The sequence below is a fragment of the Terrapene carolina genome, unplaced genomic scaffold (genome assembly GCF_002925995.2).
Source record: "Terrapene carolina triunguis isolate 2854851 unplaced genomic scaffold, T_m_triunguis-2.0 Scaffold147, whole genome shotgun sequence".
Taxonomy (NCBI): Eukaryota; Metazoa; Chordata; order Testudines; family Emydidae; genus Terrapene; species Terrapene triunguis.
Genome location: NW_020664498.1, coordinates 6,016,255 through 6,036,729, shown reverse-complemented (window position 1 = coordinate 6,036,729; position 20,475 = coordinate 6,016,255). Strand labels below are relative to the sequence as shown.

Below are 20,475 nucleotides of genomic sequence, written 5' to 3'. Positions count from 1 at the left end.
GGAGTAGCCTCACTGACCTCAAGGAGTAGCCCCTACATAGATTGCAGGATCAGGCCCTAATTTATTATTATTATTTGTATAATGCCCAACACATGCTTCACAGACACGTCTGAACACAAGTATTGTAGCGCTTCCGATTAAGCTCTGAGCTCAAACTTCTATAACACTGTGGTTACAAGGAGAATAGTTCAGCCTGAAGGGCTTGGATGCCAGAGCTGCTGAGCATCCACAGCTCCAACAGAAGTATGTGGCCCCTGAGAATGCTCAGCACTTCTAAAAATTAGGCCCTGACTATATCCTTGTTTGCACTGGCTTGTGTCCCCCAGGTGGGCAGTGTGTCTGGATTTCTGCAATAACCCTAAAGACATACAGTACATAAAACATGTAGATATGTGTAAACAAATGGGTCTAATGGTGGAAATGTGACATTTTACCTATATTTTTTACAGAAAAACAAAAGTATTAGGATTATCATAATTAAGGGAAGGAAATTGACACGGTACGGTGAATTGAACCATAATTATTTGGCATTATTTGGTATTGTATCTCATTAGTGTTAATAGTTATCAGAGACAAGAGGGGGATGGGGTAATATCTTTTATTGGACCAACTTCTGGTGGTGAAAGAGACAAGCTTTCAAGCTCTTCTACTCTGTGGAGCTCAAAAGCTTGTCTTTCACCAACAAAAGTTGGTCCAATAAAAGATATTACTCCACCTACCTTGTCTATCTCATATCCTGGGGCCAACACAGCAACAACAACATTGCAAATAGTAGTTGTAGGAATGTAAACCCCCCACAGTTAGATGGGTGAAAACATTTCTTTACTTTTATTGGCTTCTGTCACATTCTTAATGTCCTTGTGTATATCAATTTAAAAACAATTGTTTTTAATTAAGATATGATTTGCTCTGATTAGATCAAATTAAATACAACATAGGGATCCCATATTTAGCTCACAGACTGAAATACATCTGAGTGGGGAAAAAATATGTGCGAAATAACAGTACAGCAAACACACTAAGTTGGGCCCCAAACCTTCCAACACTTACGAATCATGTAAACCATCCTCAAATACATAAAGTTAAGAACATGAATAAACAGTTGCAGAATCTGACGCCTTTAGGAACTTTTGCCCAATTAAAGATTCCTGGACATGGATATTTTTATGAAATAGTTTTGAATGCTCCTTCTTTTCAAGTGCTAAAAAACTAGAATATTTAATGGTTTAGAAGCCTGAAAAATTTCCTTTAGAGAAGCCCTTCTAGATAGAGAAGAATTGGGGTGTGGTAAGGGGGGTGAAGGAGGAATATCTGAAAACACGAACTTTCTAGCAATCCTGTTTTTTATGTCTTTCGTACACTCTTAAATCCAAAATGGCCAAACACATTGTCAAGTTTTCCCCAGAGTTTTGTTTCCTGGACTGAGATGTGTCATGCCAAGTTTCAGTCTCAAGAGATTTTTTTCTCTTTTACCACCAACCAAGTTGCAAACGTCCTGAAAAAAGGGGTTTACAATAGAAATGTTGACACAACATTCCGAACAGTGTTCCAAATGTGAGGCCGTGCTACAGCCCTTTTCATGATTTATATTATTTCCCAATAATTTTAAACTATTTTTAAAGCATCACCAAATCCTGTATATTACACGAATGTGGTGGATGCTGAAAGCAAGATTCTCCAACAAATACTAGATCAAAATACAATTTCCCACCATGTGTTTGTAATACTGCACTTGGGCAGATAAAAACATTGACAGAAAATCCTCAGTCAACAGATGTTTTTCCATAGATATAGACTGGAATAAAATTTTCACCAAGTGGCTTTCTGTAAATAGCCCACTCAATTTTACAGGGCTCTAAAACAACACACCATAGCTGTCTTATGCACAATCTGAAACAACTGACTTGCTGAAATAGTTGTAATAAACCTTAATATTTAGCATTAGTCTAGATCCCCTGCTGATCTATAGGGAGCATCTACTCCCTGGGAAAGACCTTCTTGATTTATTGGAACAGGTGATTTTCTATCCACACGCTGAAGGCAGTGGTCTTTCTTTTCTTTTTTCCTCTGGGGTACAGGTACTAAGCCAGAGCTGAACTTCACAAAATTTTGAGGGTCTGTGGTTACAGAGGAACACCTGTGGGCAGCATTTCATCCACAGTGTGTAGAAAGTGAAGTAAATGGGCCTACTCATGTGAGTAACATTAAGCATGTGTGTGTTTGCAGGATCAAGTCCCAAATTGAGTATCTGAAACAGGGAGGATCTTTTTGAAAAGATGCTGGAGTAAGTTACCTTTCACCCTATCACATGCTACCACAGCAGGTAACATTCTATTATGTTAGACTATAGTGAAGTGTGATGTTTGCTAACCATAGCTGAGCAAACATCTGAAGGTATGAAAGCTTTGACCTGATGTCTGGCTCTTGCCAATGTCACTCAAGACTGCAGCATGAAAATGGGGGTGGGAAATGGGACCCAACACAAGTGTAGCCCTCCCATAACCCCAATACACATAGAAATCAGGACACCCTGTCCCCTAAAATAAGTCCTTATACTAATCTCACCAGATAAACATCAGATTTGAGGGGAGGGAAATATTCACAAATTCCTCATCCTTTTTCTGTTCCATCGGTAATTTTGATTCCCTCTAACACAGTCCTGCCCAGAGTGGGGAAAGTGGGGTGCAGGAGACTCCCTCATTATGGATTGAAGCAATTTTAAAGCATTTTATAATGAAGGATTTTGCAGTCTCTATGTGTTTTTTTATTTAAACATTTTAAATTTCCCTATATATATTTTCCCTCATTTAAATGATCTCAGCAGCTTGACAGCCCTGCAGAATGCTTTAAAATCACCAAAGATGTTTATGATAACCATGTTCCACCATCCACTCCAACCAAATCACCCCAAACCTAACCCCCCTAATGCCTGGCACGTAACCCAGACCTAACCAGACTGGCACTGATAATCAGAAACAAACAACCCCTCCAACCTTCAATTTTTTTCCTCCTTTTTTTTTTTTTTTTTTTTTTAAAAAAGCTCAATTTCCTACTTTCCAGCAGCAGAGAGAAAAGTGGGGAGGGACCTCATCTGTCACAGTCTATGTAGATTAACCTTTCAATTAGCTGTTTTCAGGTTCTGTGTTTTAGCACCAGTCCTCCAATCTGCCTCCATTTAGCATCAGGAAGGCTTGAGGTTTAGGGTGGGTTTTAAAAAAAATTAATAATAGTCATTATTTGTTCTGTTTTTCCTTTGCTTCCCCACATCCTGATGTGAACGGTTGCAACCCATTTTTGTGTGTCTGATCTCTCTCCCACCCCTCTTTGTGTGTGTGTGTAAGTGTAAGAAGACGAGCCCCACAGAGGAGGAGGGGAGACAAGGTATTCTCTATATATTATTCTTTTTTTTCCTTTTGCAAAGGAGTTTAGAAAAGGTAACTGATGCAATCAATCCATTAACTTCGGATTCTCTCAACCTCCCCCCCCCTTCCTTGTCTGTCTCTCCTGGCTGCGTTTCCTCGCTGTGTATGTGTGAGGGGGAGGTTGTGTTGTTGTTGTGTTCCTGGCTCTGGTTGCAGCCAGGAGAGAGAGAGAGAGAGAGAGAGAGAGAGAGAAGCTGCGATCGCGTTTCAGGGGCAGCACATTCCGCAGGAACCGCTGCTGCAGAAACACACACAGCCAGAGAAAGGAGGTCATTGCAAGCAAAGGGGGGAAACCTGCACCAGAGGTTAGACTCATAGGAGTTTACGTGGGGGTGGGGGGAATAACAGGGAGCATGCGATGGGTTTTGTTTTGTATTAGGTGACAGGCTGCAATTTACCATAATAACCCCCTTTCCCTCCTCTCTCTCTGTGCAAGGGGGTTGTCAGTAAGCTGGGTACTTTTTTTTTTCTTTTTGCATTGGAGGCTGATGCACGTGTTTGCAGACACTTATGCTCGGTAAAGCATTGCAGCCTCCCTGTGCATGTTGCAGAGGAGGGGATGGCTGGGTTGGGTGGGGGAGGGAAGGCAGGGGGTGGCTGGCTTTTTGTGTGTTGCATGCGCCCACCCTGTACGGGTAGGTTGTAATCGTTCCTTAGCAGAAGGGATGACAGGGAAGTCCTTGTGCGTTGCATGGGGAAACTTGCAGGGACCTGCATGTGGCGCTGGAGCTGGGAGTCATTGTGCCCCTCACCCCCTCCATTCCGTGGTGCGGGCTGCGTCCGTGCGCGCTAAGCCGCTGCTAGTGCCAGGCACCTCGGGAGGGTTATGCTGAGACAACACGCAGGGTCTATCTCGCCCGCCCGTACGAGTGGCAAGATCCGTGGCACGCGCATGAAGCTCAATATTTAACGCTGTGTATTAGTGTGTGTCGCGCGCCCGCCCTGAGCGGCCGTCGTTGTCGCTTGCCAGAGCTCACCTCTCGAACAAACTTCAGGAGTAGTCGGTGACTGGGGGGGAGGGGGTGGGAAGTAGGCGAGATTGACGGGTGCGGCAGCCAATAGAAGGGCAAGGTTGCGAGATTCCTCGCCCTAACTAGTAATCGGCTGCCAATCGGTAGAGTTCAAGGCTGGGCCAGGGGCTAGCCGGGGCCCTGCGGGTGTTTGGCGGCGGCAGCGGCTAATGGTTGTCCACAGTGCCTCCCCCTTGACAGGTAGGCGGGGTTCCTTGTGAGGGAAGGGGCGTGTCTCGTGATTGGCACGCCCCACGTTCCAATGGGGAGCCTGGCTGGCTGCTGGGCGGGGTGCGCCGCTCCTGCGGGCTGGTGATGGACAGCGAGGAGCGGCCAATGAGCTTGGTGCGGCGCGGCCCAATGCCGGGCGGCGGTGGGCGGGGCGCGCGAGGCTGGGGGGGGGGGGGTAGGTAAGGTTTTAATGAGACTCCATTGGGCTGTAATCAGTGTCATGTCGGATTCACGTTAACTACAACAGGGTGAAACAAAATGGCGGCGGCTTAGGTGAGCCTAGCAGCAGCAGGGGGAGTACGGCAGCTGGGGGCGGAGGGGAACCAGCAGTGGCGGCAGCTGCCTCAGCCTAGCAGCAGCAGGGGGAAGAGCCAGCAGCAGGGGGAGCAGCAGCAGCAGCACCACCTGGAGGTTGCTCCTCCCCCTCCCAGCCCTGATCCCAGCAGAGGTGAGTGGTACCCTGAGAGGGGGAGGGGAGATCTGTCCCCACAGCATCCCTCCCCCAGGGGAGGGGAGAGCATGTCACACATACACAGGCACCGCCTCATGTGCGGACAGCTGCACAGTGATGTTGCCCTCCCCACCCACCCGGTTCTGCAGCCCTGCCAGATAAAACGTGCAGAACGTTTGTGCATTAAAATGCGGCGGTGGGGGGGGGGGAGATTTAAAAATTAAAATAAAATGACACCCTTCATCTCCCTTCCCAATAAAGCATCCCCCTGCGATAGCCGACTGAGACTTGCCAATACATCCTCCCCACCCCAGGTTGCAAAAATATTGTGCATTTCAAAATAAACATGCCACCTCAAAAATTCCACCTTGAAAACACTTAGTTTAAAATAATCCCCTGCCAAAACTTGCCACTTATCTCACTGAGAATTACAAATTCTGCCCCCCTCGCAAAAAAACTTTTCCTTTAAATTACCCCCAGTTCCTCAAAAATATATCTCCAACAAAAGCATCAACCCCAGACTAAGCAGGGAGTTAAAATATTCCCTCCTTCCAGTCGCTGATGACTTGAAATCACTGTCATAGTAGTAGCATGTTCAGTGCTTGAAAAATATGCAGGGGGGAAGGTGTGAAGGGCAAACGTTTAGTTTTGTTGCTGTCAGGTTGTGGTGATGCTGCTTACTGCTGCTGGTGCTTGTTTCTGTCATGTTGCTGTTTTAATATGTGATCTTACGCTGGTTTGTGGGGTATTGCAGCATCCAAATACTTAATCAGATCCTGATTTACACATGCTGCTCTCCAAGAAATTAAATAACCCCTTAAGCTGTTTCTTGCAGCTAAAGTTGCTAGTGCCTCTCCCTTTGCAGTTAGCTAAAGTTTATACAAGTACTAGTTCATTCACTTTTCATAATTAAAGGTATATACCATGTGAAGAGAAAAAAAATCACTGCCTCCATGATCTGAATAATTTTAGTTTAAAGAGTGTCTTATGAACTGGGAGTCCCCCTGTCTGATTTTTCTTTTGTGGCTGTATTTATTTTGAGAAGGAAACTTATGTCTTGAATCTTTAATTGAGGGGTAGTAGGGAAGAATTAGAATTGATGGGCTGCATAATTCTAAATAATGAGCTGGATGAAAGGAGTATGGCCAAGAGAGTTTGTTTAATGCAATGGCAGTTTTCTCTTCTTTCTCCACTCCTGCTGCAATCCTTACCTGACCCTGATGCTGCAGCAGAGAGCTGGCCTGCTGCTGCTTCTGCTGTCTCTGAACAGAGCAAGTAGGAAGGAGCTGAATGAAATGGTACTTTACAGGTCACCAGTAGGTTGCACAACTCGCTGTCTTTTCTGTTCTCTCCCCCTCCCCCCCATCTATTCTGTTAAAATCATATTTTAAAAACTTTTATTTGTGCATAATATTGAAAGCAACTGAGGACAACTTTGAGCTCTTTCCCCCCCAGATCTCTGTGTGAAAAGCTTGTTGTTTTTTCTTATTAAAAAGAACAGCTAGATTAAAACTTCTTTCCATTTAAGCAAACAGTTTGTTTTCTAAATCTAGAATTGTTTCTGAATGATCCAGATACTAGTTTGGTCTAAAGGAAGATGTCATTCTTGAGTATAGTCACTAATCCTATAATCCTGTAATGACATGTTCAGTCAAGGTATTCTTTAATTTGCTTTAGCCCTACAGTAGATTTGTTTTTCACAATTTAGCTTCATTCTAAAAATTAAGTTATGATTTTGCAACTATTTTGGATCTAGCTTAGCTTATGATTTAAACACAGGCCAACCATTGAACAGAGAGATCTTTTCTTGTACTGCAAAGTAAGATACTGTGCTTTCCAGAGCTCCTGTATCTGCATGCTCAGTATTAATGTCTGGCTACGTTTTGTGAACATATAAAGGATTACAGACTCCTAACCACTTGGCTGCTAGAATACTGCATTTTAAAAGTAATCAAAGTTGCTATGACTTTCAAAACAAGGCATAATTGAGCATTTGAGAAACTGAAACCATAATACACAGTGTGAGGCAGCTAAACCCACTAAGTTAATGCCTGCCACCAAGAGACTTGGAACTGGTCCCTCCCAATTTAAGATTATGGTGGTGAAACTAATCCTTGCTTTGTTGGAGCTTATTAAAGTCTTAATAGAATATTATTTAATAATGAATTTTTTTGGAAGATTAATGTGGACACCAAGAAGATTGGTGATTATATTATACATAACAAAATGAAGTTGTTAACAAACTTTTAGCCAAATAACAATTGCAGTTTTGAGTTTTAAATGTGTGTGACTTTGATCTAGATTTAGCAGTGCTAGAGAAGCACAGTTCACAAAATTATTAATTGTAGCTTTATTTTGAATCTTGCAATATTCACTTGTTTTAACTTTGAAAAGACTCTTGGAGTCATATTTTGCTGAGTATGTACTGGGGGATAGAATCTGAAAGACTATATCTGATTTTTGGTTGTCTTAGACTTGGCTTAATAATTGCTACCAATATGTCCAATTTCTGAATTTTTTTTTAATAAAAAAAAAAAAAAAAAAAAAAGTTAGAACTTCTACAAAGTAAGGCAAGCCAGACATAAAAGCTCTGAACTGGGTTATGTTCTGGGGAGAATGTTTGCTATTAAGTATTTCATTTACAGTAGACCTTTTTGGTGCCCATTGTGAAGGCATCTGTGTGCTTTGCCTAATTAAATACACTCCATGACAAACAAACAGAATAACACTCATTATTTGTTAACTTTTTAAACAAGTCATTCAACAGCCTGACTGCACAAGTATTGCCTTGAAGCTTAACAAACTCAGGCTCTGCTGGACCTCTGGAGCAAGTAAATTTTAGAGGTCTTGCTTCTCCATTGAGAAAACCTTGTCATATGCAGTGGAAATTCTCCTGAACTTCTGGTGATACACTCCACCAGTGTTGATTTAGTAGGTGCTAGTATGCAGGAGGTTGTGTGTGACACAGAGGGAATTGTGACTCTGCTGCTCGCTGCAAGAGTTTCACAGCAGTGTAGTCAGAATTAGCAGTAGCCTATAGCTTGCACACACCTCTTCCACAGCCATTGGCTAATAAAAATTCCTGTAACCCACAGGTTACAGTATTTATATTGATATGCTTCATCAGTATCCTCAGAGGTTAGAACAGAACCTACACTGTGTGGTTTGGAATTTAATGGAAATGATATGGTAGTTCATATGACATTAATGTAGTAGTATAAACTTGAGTAAATTTAAAATGTGGCAAATTTGTATGACTCAGCAATTATGGTTTTGAGGGCTTAATTAAGGCACTGACCTTTATCCCCCATGGAAAATCCATGGTAGAGCCACACAACTTTCCCTCTCTCCTTTTATTTTTAAAGAAATGTAGCCACTGCAAGGAATTCCCTCAAGATTTTATTCCAGGATATGGGCAAGCCCTATAAAATGGTGTTAGTGTGACTTCTAAGGTATATTTACTTGTGGGGTTTTTTTTTTTGACAGTTTCCAGGGTTCAGAAATTATCAAAAATTAAAGCATGGGCTGTTTTCAGCCTAAAGCTCTCTCCCTATTTGAGCATTGCAGCTATGTCTGAAATGGTCTTCACCCACAGTTCTCATCCATGTGCTAATTGGTTCCAAAATGAAACTGTATTAGAACCTTCCTTGTGTAGTTAACCAGAGCATGGCTCCCATGAGTAGACTTTCTATCTTAAACTTAACCCTGTCCACAATGGAATATCTATTTATATTTAAACACTTCTAGCTACAGCAGTCTGAAAACTGTTCTCAAATGTGCAAAACAGTTTTCAAACAGTAATAGGTAAGTGGCTTGTGTACTAGTGTGGACTTGAATTAAACTTTGAATGGGTGGGGCTACCTTTTCACTAGCCAGTCTGTTTAGATCAACAAGCTTCAGTGTTGGAGTCAGTGCAATATCCAAATCCTAAATATAAAAATATATGAATGGGTCATCCTTTAGGTTTGGTTGGGGCTTAAGTAGTTTTGGGATTACAAACACAGAAATTCAACAGACGGCCAGAATAAAAAGACATTCCGAATTTAAAAAAAATATATATATATTTGTAATCCCAAAACTACTTAAGCCCCAACCAAACCTAAAGGATGACCCATTCATAAAAACTCTTGCTTGGGTCTAAAGCTGTGGTTCTCAAACTTTTTTTCACGGACCACTTGAAAATTGCTGAGGGACTCAGCGGGCCACTTAATGATCTTTCCGAATGTTGTTTGTACCATTAGTTAACTATTGTAAAGTACTTTGGATAAAAGCACTAAATATAATTTTTTTTAATAATAATTAAAATTCTTTTCCTACAAATAAAAGCACACAACTCATATTTTAATATCAGTAGTCTTACCTTTCTAATGCAATGGATGTGCCCTCTCTTCCCCGCCATGGCAGCCCACAAGCTGGGCGTCTCCCCTCTCTCCCCCACCACAGCTGCCCCTGGGCTGGGAAGCAGGGGGGTCTCTCCCCTGCCACAGAGCTGAGGCAGGGAAGGAGGGCTGTCTTTCCTTGGCAGCCGCAGCCCTGGAGCTGGAGAAAGTCACCTCTTTCTCTGGCCGCTACAGCCCTGCACATCCCAAATTCCCCTTGCCCCCTCTTCTCATCCCACTGCGCACTGCCCCCTCCCACCTACCCCCTATTTCTCCCAAGGCCACCACCACCTCACCTTACATGTGTCTTCTCCAGGGTCCAGGCACCTAATTTATGGAGCCATGCCTGCGCGGCTGCAAGAATTAGGTGGGTGAACCCTTCATTGTCTCATCTTAGAGGGAACTATCCGCGGACCACCTGAATGGAGCTTGCAGACCACTGGTGGTCCACGGACCATGGTTTGAGAACCTCTGGTTTAGAGCCATTTAAATTAATCAGTAACTGGCCACACTTCCACTATTTAATCCTGCTGGGCCGTACCACATGAGACCTGATCTGGAGTTGAAACTTAAAGAAAGAAGAAAAATGTAAGACCCAACACATGCCTATTTTGCTCCTCTTGAAAATTACTTACAACCTTGTAAGAAGATTAGAATAATTACAACTGCTAGATAAGTGTGACCTGTGGAATTGCAATTCCATTTTCTGGTAATACAGTATGCCATATACTCAATTTTCAGTGGTATTGTAGATCAAGAATATTTATATTTAAAAGAACAAGGTGAGCTGCTTATTGGATAGACAGGTTTGATTGCAAAAGCCACTTTTTTTACATGAGATATTAATATTGGCTTTGCACTTTGCTGTTGAGTCATTGTGTACTGCCTCAACAGCTGACACATGTATATTTGTTTAAATTTAGATTTTTCTGGAGAATTGGAGAATCTTCTACTTTTCAAAAGAACAATCAGTTTAAATGTTGAGTTCTGTTCCATGTGGTGGTATTTATTATTTTCTACTTTATCTCTTATCAAACTATTAATCCTATCAAGTGGTGCTTGTTGTTTAAAGCTGGCATATAATAGGGCATGACCTCAGACGTAGTCGGTTAACTTTTTTTAAACACCTATTTTTAAGATTTGAAGATTACATCATGAGACAGAATAATCTTAACAATTAAGTATATTTTCATCTCCGTGTATGGGTATATTTATTTGCTTAACACCTTGACACAAAATGAGTCTACACCTTACCAAGAAACTATTTATGGTATTCTAAACTTCAGCTAACTTTGGAGGCCATGTAATCACTCACTTAATAGAAGAAACTGAGGCAATTTGTGTCTTGAGACAAATGCCACAGATAAATGGCACATAGAACACTTGACTTAACTGTACCATGTGAATTCATATTGAAAATAGGAATTATAAATGTAATTACATTATGCCTATCTGACTCGTCCTGTCACTCCATTGGCAAAGTTCCTCTTTCCTAAGAAGCTCTGGTATTGCTGGCACAGGTAGGCCCTTGTTTTCAGCCTCAGAGGTGATGGTAGCTCAGTGGTGTATGGTTATCCCTGTACATACTGTGACATTGATACTTGTTATGGGCACTTTATCAGTCATATAGTATTTGTGTTCTGGTGGTGGTTGTGATTAAACTATATATAAACTAATCAAACAAAACAGGTAGTTTTTAATTTTTGTAGCCTGTTGAAAAGGAGGGAATGTTTGACAAAGGGCACTTTATCAACCAATTCCCTAACAGGTGCAGCTAATCCTTTCTTCATTAATTACAAGACTATAGTGCATATGTATGGTGTTTACTTTTTTACAGTGGTGGGCTTCAAGAAGGTCTATTGACCACTAGTGTTCCACCAGGAAAGACTTCACTGAATTGAATCCTTTTAAAAACTAAGCAGTGAGTAATTGGTTGGGGAATTGGGACTCTTAAAAATTACAGTTACACTGGGTATGAGTAGAAATTTATGCAGTCTGTGGATCACTTTCTAAAAGGGGAGGGAAGTGTGGAATTCTCAAACACATTTTGCAAATAAAGTGCTGTTTTTAAAAAGTCACATGGAGGCTTCGTTACTGGACCATCTTCAAGCTAAAAAAAATGACACTAGAATATTATTTTTATTGCTAATTTGTATCTATTTCAGCATTAATTGTTTGTTTCTTTTCTTCTCTCTCTAAAGCTTTTACCTTCCTTGATAAGGATGTACCCGTACCACCAGGAACAGTCTTTCTAGACGTCCAAGTTGGTAAAATGATAAGGAATTTCAGTCAGCACGTGTTTCTGTGTCTCTTCTGATTCCTGAAGGATGGATATTTATGAGAAGCTGCTAAACAGCATGTGGAACTCTCTGATTGTTTTAGAGTTGTGAATAACCTTTGAAAGATTTGTTAAAAGAATAAAGAGGAACCTCTATGGGTAACTTTTGGCTGGAAGATATTCTTGGTCAACCATGGTAAAACTTGCAAACCCACTTTATACAGAGTGGATTCTTGAGGCTATACAAAAGGTTAAAAAGCAAAAGCAAAGGCCATCTGAAGAAAGAATTTGTCATGCTGTGTGCGCTTCACATGGATTAGATAAGAAAACTGTTTCAGAACAGTTGGAACTAAGTGTTCAAGATGGCTCTATTCTTAAAGTTACCAACAAAGGCCTTGCATCCTACAAGGACCCAGATAATCCTGGGCGGCTTTCATCTGTTAAACCTGGCACTCTTCCTAAATCTGTTAAGGGATCTAGAGGAGCCTCTAATGAGCTTCGTAATGTGGATTGGAATAAACTATTGAGAAGAGCAATCGAAGGGCTTCAGGAACCAAATGGCTCCTCTCTGAAAAACATAGAGAAATATTTGAGAAGTCAAAATGACCTAGCAAGTATTTTCAACAACCCTGTCTTTCAGCAGAGATTACGGTTGGGGGCCAAGCGTGCTGTAAATAATGGGAGGTTACTGAAGGATGGACCTCAATATAGGGTGAATTATGGTAGTTTGGACAGTAAAGGAACTCCAAAATATTCCAGTGCTTTCCCAGCTTCTCTTCCACCTGTAAGCCTTCTACCCCATGAAAAAGACCAGGTAAGTGTGGAAAATGAAGGCAAATCTAGACGTGAAAACAAAATCCAAATAAATGACTATTCCAGTTTTCCTTTGGTTTTATATGAAGTTGCTTGTTATAATTTGGAATAGTTTTGGATTAATTTAACTGTTTGTGAATGAATCTTTGACTAACACATTCTGAAAGGTGATGCCTGCATTGCTGTATATGCTGTTGTGAAGTGTTTGGGTTGTTCCTGGTTTTGTTTTTTAAGATAGGGAAGAGGAGCTATGTGGAAAAGGGGTGTGTGTGCCCTTGCGCTTGGGCACTTTTGGAGATGAAATGTCTTTTTGTCCCCTATTCCACCAGCTTGATAAAGTAATGTTATGATGTTGCTATAATCCTGGCATAAAAATCAGTAGAATTCAAGCAGTTCACTTCTTTGTGTGTGTAGTTTTGTACTATAATGCATGGATCAGACACTATTTGTTTTATAACTATAGTAACACTAATTAGTAGATCTATTGTTAATAAATTTCTAATGTAGTCTTAAGTCCTTTTAAAAAAAAAAACAACAAAAAAATGTATTTTAGTTATACTCCACCTTAGAACTGTGGTTATTGTGAGCTGAAGTTAATAATACATGCATCTAGGAACTGAACTACAGATGTCAGATCAATGTGTTGCTTCCTCTTCCTTCTACCATGGGATCTTTTGTGGCTCTCAGTGTCCTGAAGAATGTTCTCAGCCCATTTTAATTCTCTTGACCATCATACATCTGCTTTGTTACCAGGTGGCCCTTATACTTCCAGCAGAGGAGTTTAATGGCTCTGACTTCTTTCTCAAACTTATCCCTGTGTTTTCATCCCAAGATTTTAAAGGATGAGATGATGAGAGAGCATCAATGGCATAAAAAATACCTAAAGGGAACCCTTGGTCATTCCTCACTTGGAGGTTGTGGTGTGCTTTTGGAAACTTCCCTAGAATTTTTCCTACTCTGCCATCTGGTATCCCACTCTGCTTGCATTATTCATCTCAGTGGCTTTTTTAATTGATTAATTGCAGAGTGGCTTTTGAACTTCAGATGCATTTTGTTAGTGCTCACTTCTGACTTTGCATAACATACACATTTCTTTTGACAATTATGGGGGCTGCAAACGGCATCTCTATCAATTCTCCTCTTAGCAGTTTTCACACTGATTTCTTTCATTCCTTTCCCCTCTCAGCCTAGCTTATGTCTTGTTCTACGTTGTTGTACAGAAACAATTCAGCTATGGAGCTGATGGCAAAGTGACACTGACTAGAAGCCTGAGCCTGCAGAATTATATGTAGATGGGGGTGCTCAAGCAAAGTTACCAATTTATTTCAGTGATATTGCTCATGTATGAAAAGTGCATGGTGCATCAGGCCCTAGAACTGGAATAGGAATTCAGGAGTATCGCTTACCGTGTGATTTTTTTTTTCTATATTCATACACTGTATAGATCTAATTATGCAAAGCACTGAGAGCTTCATCATTACAAGTACCTTTAGGAATTCTTGCTGTAATTCCAGTATTCTACACTGAAGTGAATCATTTGAAGCAAACAAAAACACAATAATAATATGTTGGATCTTCGTGATCTGTGTTCTCAGGAGGAAATCTCCACTGGTAGTGTAGGGATAGTGACGTCACATAGGTTATAGTGCTGGAAAAGTTAGCCTTCATTGTACCACTAAGAAATGCTGATATAGATCTAAATTTGATTTTTGAACATATGTCCAACAAATCAGTCCTCTGATGTCAAGTGTTGTTACAAGAATTGAGCTTTCATTATATGAAGCAAATTCAGGTATAAAGATGTACTGCTAATTTATGCTGCTTAGATTTTACTCAAAGTTTTTTACATCAGCTTCTGGAAACCTGTGTAGCTCCACTCAAATAACAGAGCTGGGCTGACATGTAGCAGCTGAGGATCTGCCACATTAAACTATATTGTAAGAATTCACCTATAAACTATTATGGGGACAATGTCTTGTATGTGACTACCAGTTGCATGACTTTATTTTAAAATAACTATCTCTTTAATAAATTATTTAAATGTGTCTTATATTGTTCATCTTGCTGCTATACTTACGTTCCATAAGTGTACAGGTTAGTACTGAAGGAAAAAATGTGGTGCAACTTTTTAACTGAAAGTAGGAATAGTTCATAGAGTGGTTGTACAAGGTGTGTCCCAAGATTATCCCTTGAATTTGATTTACCAAAATGTAGCCAACTGGCCTTTCACATTGAAAGCTAGACTTTGACAGGGCTAGTATATTTTAAAGGCCCCTCTTTGATCTAAATCGGTGGCGGTATATACAACGTACTAAAGTACGATTTCTTATGCTGGAGAAAAAGAAAGTATGTCAGAAGATTGGTCATGACCATTCATGTTGCCCCTTCTGTAGAAATGATGATTAAAATAGCATCTTGAATTCAAAGATCTGTGTTTTTATGGACATTTAGTCTGATTTCGTAAACCCTTGCTTATACAAGTTGTACTTACTAATACAAGTAGTAGCACCTCAGGGTGGGATAACGGAGAAGCTGTGTGTGTACATCATGGAACTCTATGAAGGTTGGTTGAAGTAAACTGAGCTTTCAGACTGGTGGGACCAGATGCAGACCTTGATATTCCCCTCTGTGGGGGGCTTAGAGGGAACCCAGTGTGAGGTAATGTTTCTTATTGTGTTTATATAGTGTCCCCCACAGTGGGGGCCTGATCTCAGTTGGGGCTTCTAGGTGCTGCTGTAATAAACAAAATAATGCTGTGGGAACTCTGAAGTTTGCCTTGCAAAACAGGAGTTGCAAAGTCCTTTTAAATATTGGTGATGGAGGGGTGGGGTTGTGAACTCACAGATGAGGTGTGCTGCATGCAAATCCCAAGGGTCCAGAGAGATGTTAGAGCACTGGTGTGTGGATCCTGGGTTAGCCTTTTCCATGAAGCTGTCTGGATCCATTTTCTTCTGGCATCAGGGTTATGTTAGGAGTGGTATAGTCCATTGGTATTCCACCATAGCTGTGTATTACCTCCCTGCTCCACTGGGAATAGAAGCCACAGAGTAGAGTTAATGCAAGCTTTAACTACCATGTGTATTTCCGATAGAAAACTTGCATGAGTCCAGAGGAGAGCATGTGTTTAAATGTCAGCTCTGCTTCCTGTAGAGTTTCAGAGTAGTGGAAAAAGATGGTCAAGGGTATGCAACAGCTTCCATATGAAGACAGACTGAAAAGATTTAGGGCTGATAAGCTTAGAAAAGAACTGAGTAAAGTGGAATATGATGGAGGTGTATAAATTCATGAATGGTGTGGAGAAAATGAATAGAGAAGTGATATAACCCTTTCACACAATGCAAAAACCTGCCATTGCCAAACGAAATAAAGAGGCAGTAGATTTAATACAAACAGGAAGTACTTATTCACAAAATACACAGCTAACCTGTGGAACTCATTGCCATAGGATGTTGTGATGGCCAAAGTATAACTGGGTTCCCAAAAGAACTGGGTAAATTCATGGAGGATAGGCCTATAAATGGCTATTAGTTAAGATGGTCAGGGATGTAGCCCCATGCTTGAGGTGACCCTAAACCTCTGACTACTGGAAGACAGGGCTGGATTGCTCTCGTAATTGCTCTGTTCTGTACAGTCCTAATGAAGCTGTAGAACGGCCACTGTTGGAGACCGGATACTGGGCAAAATGGACCGTGGTCTGACCTAGTATGGCAGTTCTTATGTCTGTACTACATTTACATGGAGGGGCTTCAAAGGGCTCTCAGCAATATGGGAAGAGAAGTGTGCAATGGAGCCACTTATTTCTCAATATCCTTTTGCTCCTCTCCGTCTGCATGAGGGGATGGAAGCACCTGGCCCATAGGCAAAACATATTCCATTAGGAATGTCCTCTAGGTTTTCAACAATAAGCTTTCTGGGCTGGATAGCAGAAAGTGTGATTAGAGCTAAATGAATTGAACTTTTAAAGAGCATCACAGTTAACTATTTTGGGACTAGTGTGGTGGCTTACACTTCCCTTCTCTCCCCCACACACTCATGTACTAATAAAGAGGGGCTGTTTTAAAAACAAGGGATGTGGGTTGATCATTTGCAAGAGCTTACTCTGTGTAGACATGGATGTTCAGTGGTTTGTGACAGATAGTGGGTGTCTATAACACAGGTATAGCTATTGGGCTTTCCTATGTTATGGGTGAATCAGAAGAGACAATGTATGTCATTTGATATGTATTCATTTTAAATATTTTCTTAGGCCTCTTGAATGCCTTTTTAAAAACCCCCACAGTTGAGTAATAGTTCTCTGCATTAGATTTTTATGCCAAGAGTCATTCTTTGTATGGTTTTTCTTTTTCACTTTCAATTTGTCCCTACAAATTGATCTTATTGCAAAAACAAGCTGTTTTATTAATTTTTCATACTTTGAACTCTTATTTAATGTTTTTACTGGCCTATGAAGACCTTACTTGCTTTTCGAATTATAACTTGGCATGGTTTGAATTTCAATTGTCTGGGATGCTGCTTCTGCCAGTGCAGACACTGGGTGTTCCTCCTTCTGTCTGTCAGGCAGGGAGCCAATGTATAGAGAAGATTCTGGCACCCAGCCCCCTCTTCCAGGCTCCTCCCCTCTCTGCTCCTTCCCTGTGGAAAGGCAGCTGGAGCCTATTGGCTAAAGGTTTTGCTAATTGCTCCACCTTGCCCATCTGGCCTTCAGATATACTGGAGAGCAGAAGCAAAAAGCCAGGCAGAAAGGAAGCTGTCTCTCCTGCTTCTGCCCACTGTACTTGTTCCATAATTAGGGCAGTGTTCCACACCCATTGACGTCTCTTTGCTTACAGTGACCTACCATAGCTGACGTTAAATTATCCAGGACCACCTGCCCCACTCGCAGAGTTAGTCTGTAAGAAATTCTCCATATGTCTTCTGCTAGTGAAGAACCTAAGCCACATATTCCAGGACTCCATTCAACTAACAGACAACATCCTAGCTTCCTTAGTTCCAACCCCATCTGGGTGCATTTCTGAGGAAAGAATATATTCTCTTCCTTCAATGGCCCAAAAATATTCAGGGCTGGCCAAGACTTTTGTTTATAAAGATTTTTCAGACAGAAAAATCTCTTTACTCCAGCAGTTTTTAAAAACAAGAGCAAATAATCTCCTCTCCATCTTCCTCATTCCAGAGGAATAAGCCTATTTTTCTCTCTCTGCTGGCCTGAAGTCGGGCACAAGTTGAACACTAACAAGTTCTAGCAACAAACTTCAAGCCTGAGCCTTAATTTAAAGAGGGTATAATCAGCTTTATTTCTTTCCTTCTGATCCTCCTGAGTCAGAGGTGCCAAGAGGAAGCATTTCTTGTTGCCTGCATGGTTGTTCTAGAAACTCCTGAGTCCTCGAAGTAGCTCTTGCAAACTACTTAATGGAGTTTTACCCTTGCTTCTGCCCTTGGTCAGACCAGACTCGCTGTGGCCAAAACCCTCTCCCTTCTGCTAGGAGCCATCTTGCCAATTCCTTGGACCAAACAGGTCTGGGTCTTCTCAAGGTACTTTCATGTCTGTGAATGATCTGGGGAATGATGCTGAGCCTAGTCCTGTCATAACTGACCCAATTATTAAATACAACAGTTAAAGATGGAGTCCCTGTTATACTCTGTCCCCAGGGGCAAATGACCAAGAGACTTCCTGTTGTCCATTGACCTCAGCAATTGTCTCTAAACCTGTCCATTATCCCAGCTTACCAGACGTTCATGAGGTTTTCGGCAGACTGATTATAAAGCGGTACACCACATTACCATTTGTGCTTGCTTCTGTCCCCTGGAGCATCCAAGAAAATGGTGATGGTAATTAGCTGCTGCTCTCAGAGGAACTGTCTGTTTAATGCCTTATATATCTGGCCTCTTTCAGGGATTTGTGTCCAAAGGTGCTAAATAGGCAGCATCCAGATGGATATCTCCTCACATTTGAAACTCTGGGCTTGTTGTGAACCAGGAGAAAAGCTCCCTCACCCCATTTGGGAGTCGTAGTAGATAAAAAGGAGGAGGGGAGAGCTCTTGCTCTCTGTAATGCAATTCCAGGCCTGCAAGCAATTCCAGCTTTTAATCTTACAGAAGTATCCATCAGGAGCTGCATATCCTTACAGGTGACCCTGGTGGCCAGCCTGCCAACAACTGGTATGTTTTAGTCTTTCACCTACTGGGGATCTCCTGGAATTCAAATTGGAGGCCCTCCTGTCAGGGAAGCCCTCTCTGACCTGAATGGATGGGTCAATTTCTCTTGAGTCAAGTCCTCATTGAAGGATTTCCTCCCCTCCCCATAGGTGCCAGTGGATATGATGCTCATTTCCCACTTGGTATGTTCAGAAGGTTTAGTTCAGGGGTCGGCAATGTTCGGCACGCGGCTCGCCAGGGTAAGCACCCTGGCAGGCCGGGCCAGTTTTATTTACCTGCTGACGCGGCAGGTTCGGCCGATCGCGGCCCCCACTGGCCGTGGTTTGCCGTCCCGGGCCAATGGGGGCGGCGAGAAGCCGCGGCCAGCACATCGCTTGCCCGCGCCGCTTCTCGCCGCCCCCATTGGCCCGGGATGGCGAACCGCGGCCAGTGGGGTCCGCGATCGGCCGAACCTGCCGCATCAGCAGGTAAATAAAACTGACCCGACCCGCCAGGGTGCTTACCCTGGCGAGCCGCGTGCCAACGTTGCCGACCCCTGGTTTAGTTCTTCCAGGGAGAGACAGTGTATTAGAAGTTAGGGCTGTCAGGCTTGCTCTGGTTTCTCTGAAATACCATCCAGTGCAATAAATCATGATCAGGTTGGAGAACTCACTAGTGATAGCCTACTTGAACCAAGAATTGGTGCCTCATGAGTAAGTCTGTCCTGCTTTTGCATTAAGTAGAGAGAAGATCCGGATCTCTGAAGGCTCTTCATGTGTCCAGCCAATTTAATAGTTATGGCCATTAGCTCATCCATCCAGGCAAACGTAAACTCTACAGGGAAGTTTTCCAGTGGGTATCAGCAGACTAGGTCACTATCATGTAACCTATTTGCAATCTCCCCCAGATCTATCAGGGTCCCCAGTCCCCGCAACAGATCCCAAACCTAGGGAGCTCTGGCCCGGAATGCGTTCATTATCAGCTGGTTAAACAAGCGATTTTAGGCCTTCCTTTCAAACCCTTTTGCTCCTCCAGAAAATCTTAAAGAACTGTGAGACCTGAGAAATAATTTTTCCATTCTACTCCACACTGGTTAGGCCACAACCGGAGTATTGTGTCCTGTTCTGGGTGCCACATTTCAGGAAAGATGTGGACAAATTGGAGAGAGTCCAGAGTAGAGCAACAAAAATGATTAAAAGTCTAGAAAACAAGACCTATGAGGGAAGATTGAAAAAATGTGTATTTGTTTATTCTGAAGAAGAGAAGACTGAGAGGAACATGACAGTTTTCAAGTACTTAAAGGGTGTTACGAGGAGGAAGAAAAAATTGTTCTTAACCTCTGAGGATAGTATAAGAAGCAATGGGCTTCAATTGAAGTAAGGGAGGTTTAGGTTAGACATTAGGAAAAACTTCCTAACTGTCAGTGGTTAAGCATAGGAATAAATAGCCTAGTGGGGTTGTGGAATCTCCATCATTGGAGATTTTTAAGAGCAGGTTAGACAAACCCCTGTTAGTGATGGTCTAGATAATACTTAGTCCTGCCATGAGTGCAGGGGACTGGATAAGATGGCCTCTCGGGATCCCTTCCAGTCCTACGATTCTATGATTTTATGAAAAGAGGAGGGTGCCTCTTGGTGCTGGTAGGCCAAGTGACTCTACTTCATGGACCTGCTCCATTTGATTGGGGAGAGGTGATTGGAGATGGGGGGGGGGGGGGGGGATAATAGACAGCCTCCTGAATCCAGGTCCAGTACTGAAC

The 20,475-nt window shown here is 42.1% G+C and overlaps 1 protein-coding gene across 1 annotated transcript in view; it reads left to right on the top strand.

Annotated features, from left to right (window-relative positions):
* Positions 1–3,655: 3,655 nt before the first annotated feature.
* Positions 3,656–20,475, top strand: part of LOC112106610 (histone acetyltransferase KAT6B) — a 207,258-nt gene continuing 190,438 nt past the window's right edge. The window contains exons 1-2 of the mRNA XM_029912007.1: positions 3,656–3,727; positions 11,695–12,585. Coding sequence (XP_029767867.1) covers positions 11,965–12,585 — 621 coding nt within the window. The 5' untranslated portion in view covers positions 3,656–3,727; positions 11,695–11,964. The remainder of the gene's footprint in view (positions 3,728–11,694; positions 12,586–20,475) is intronic.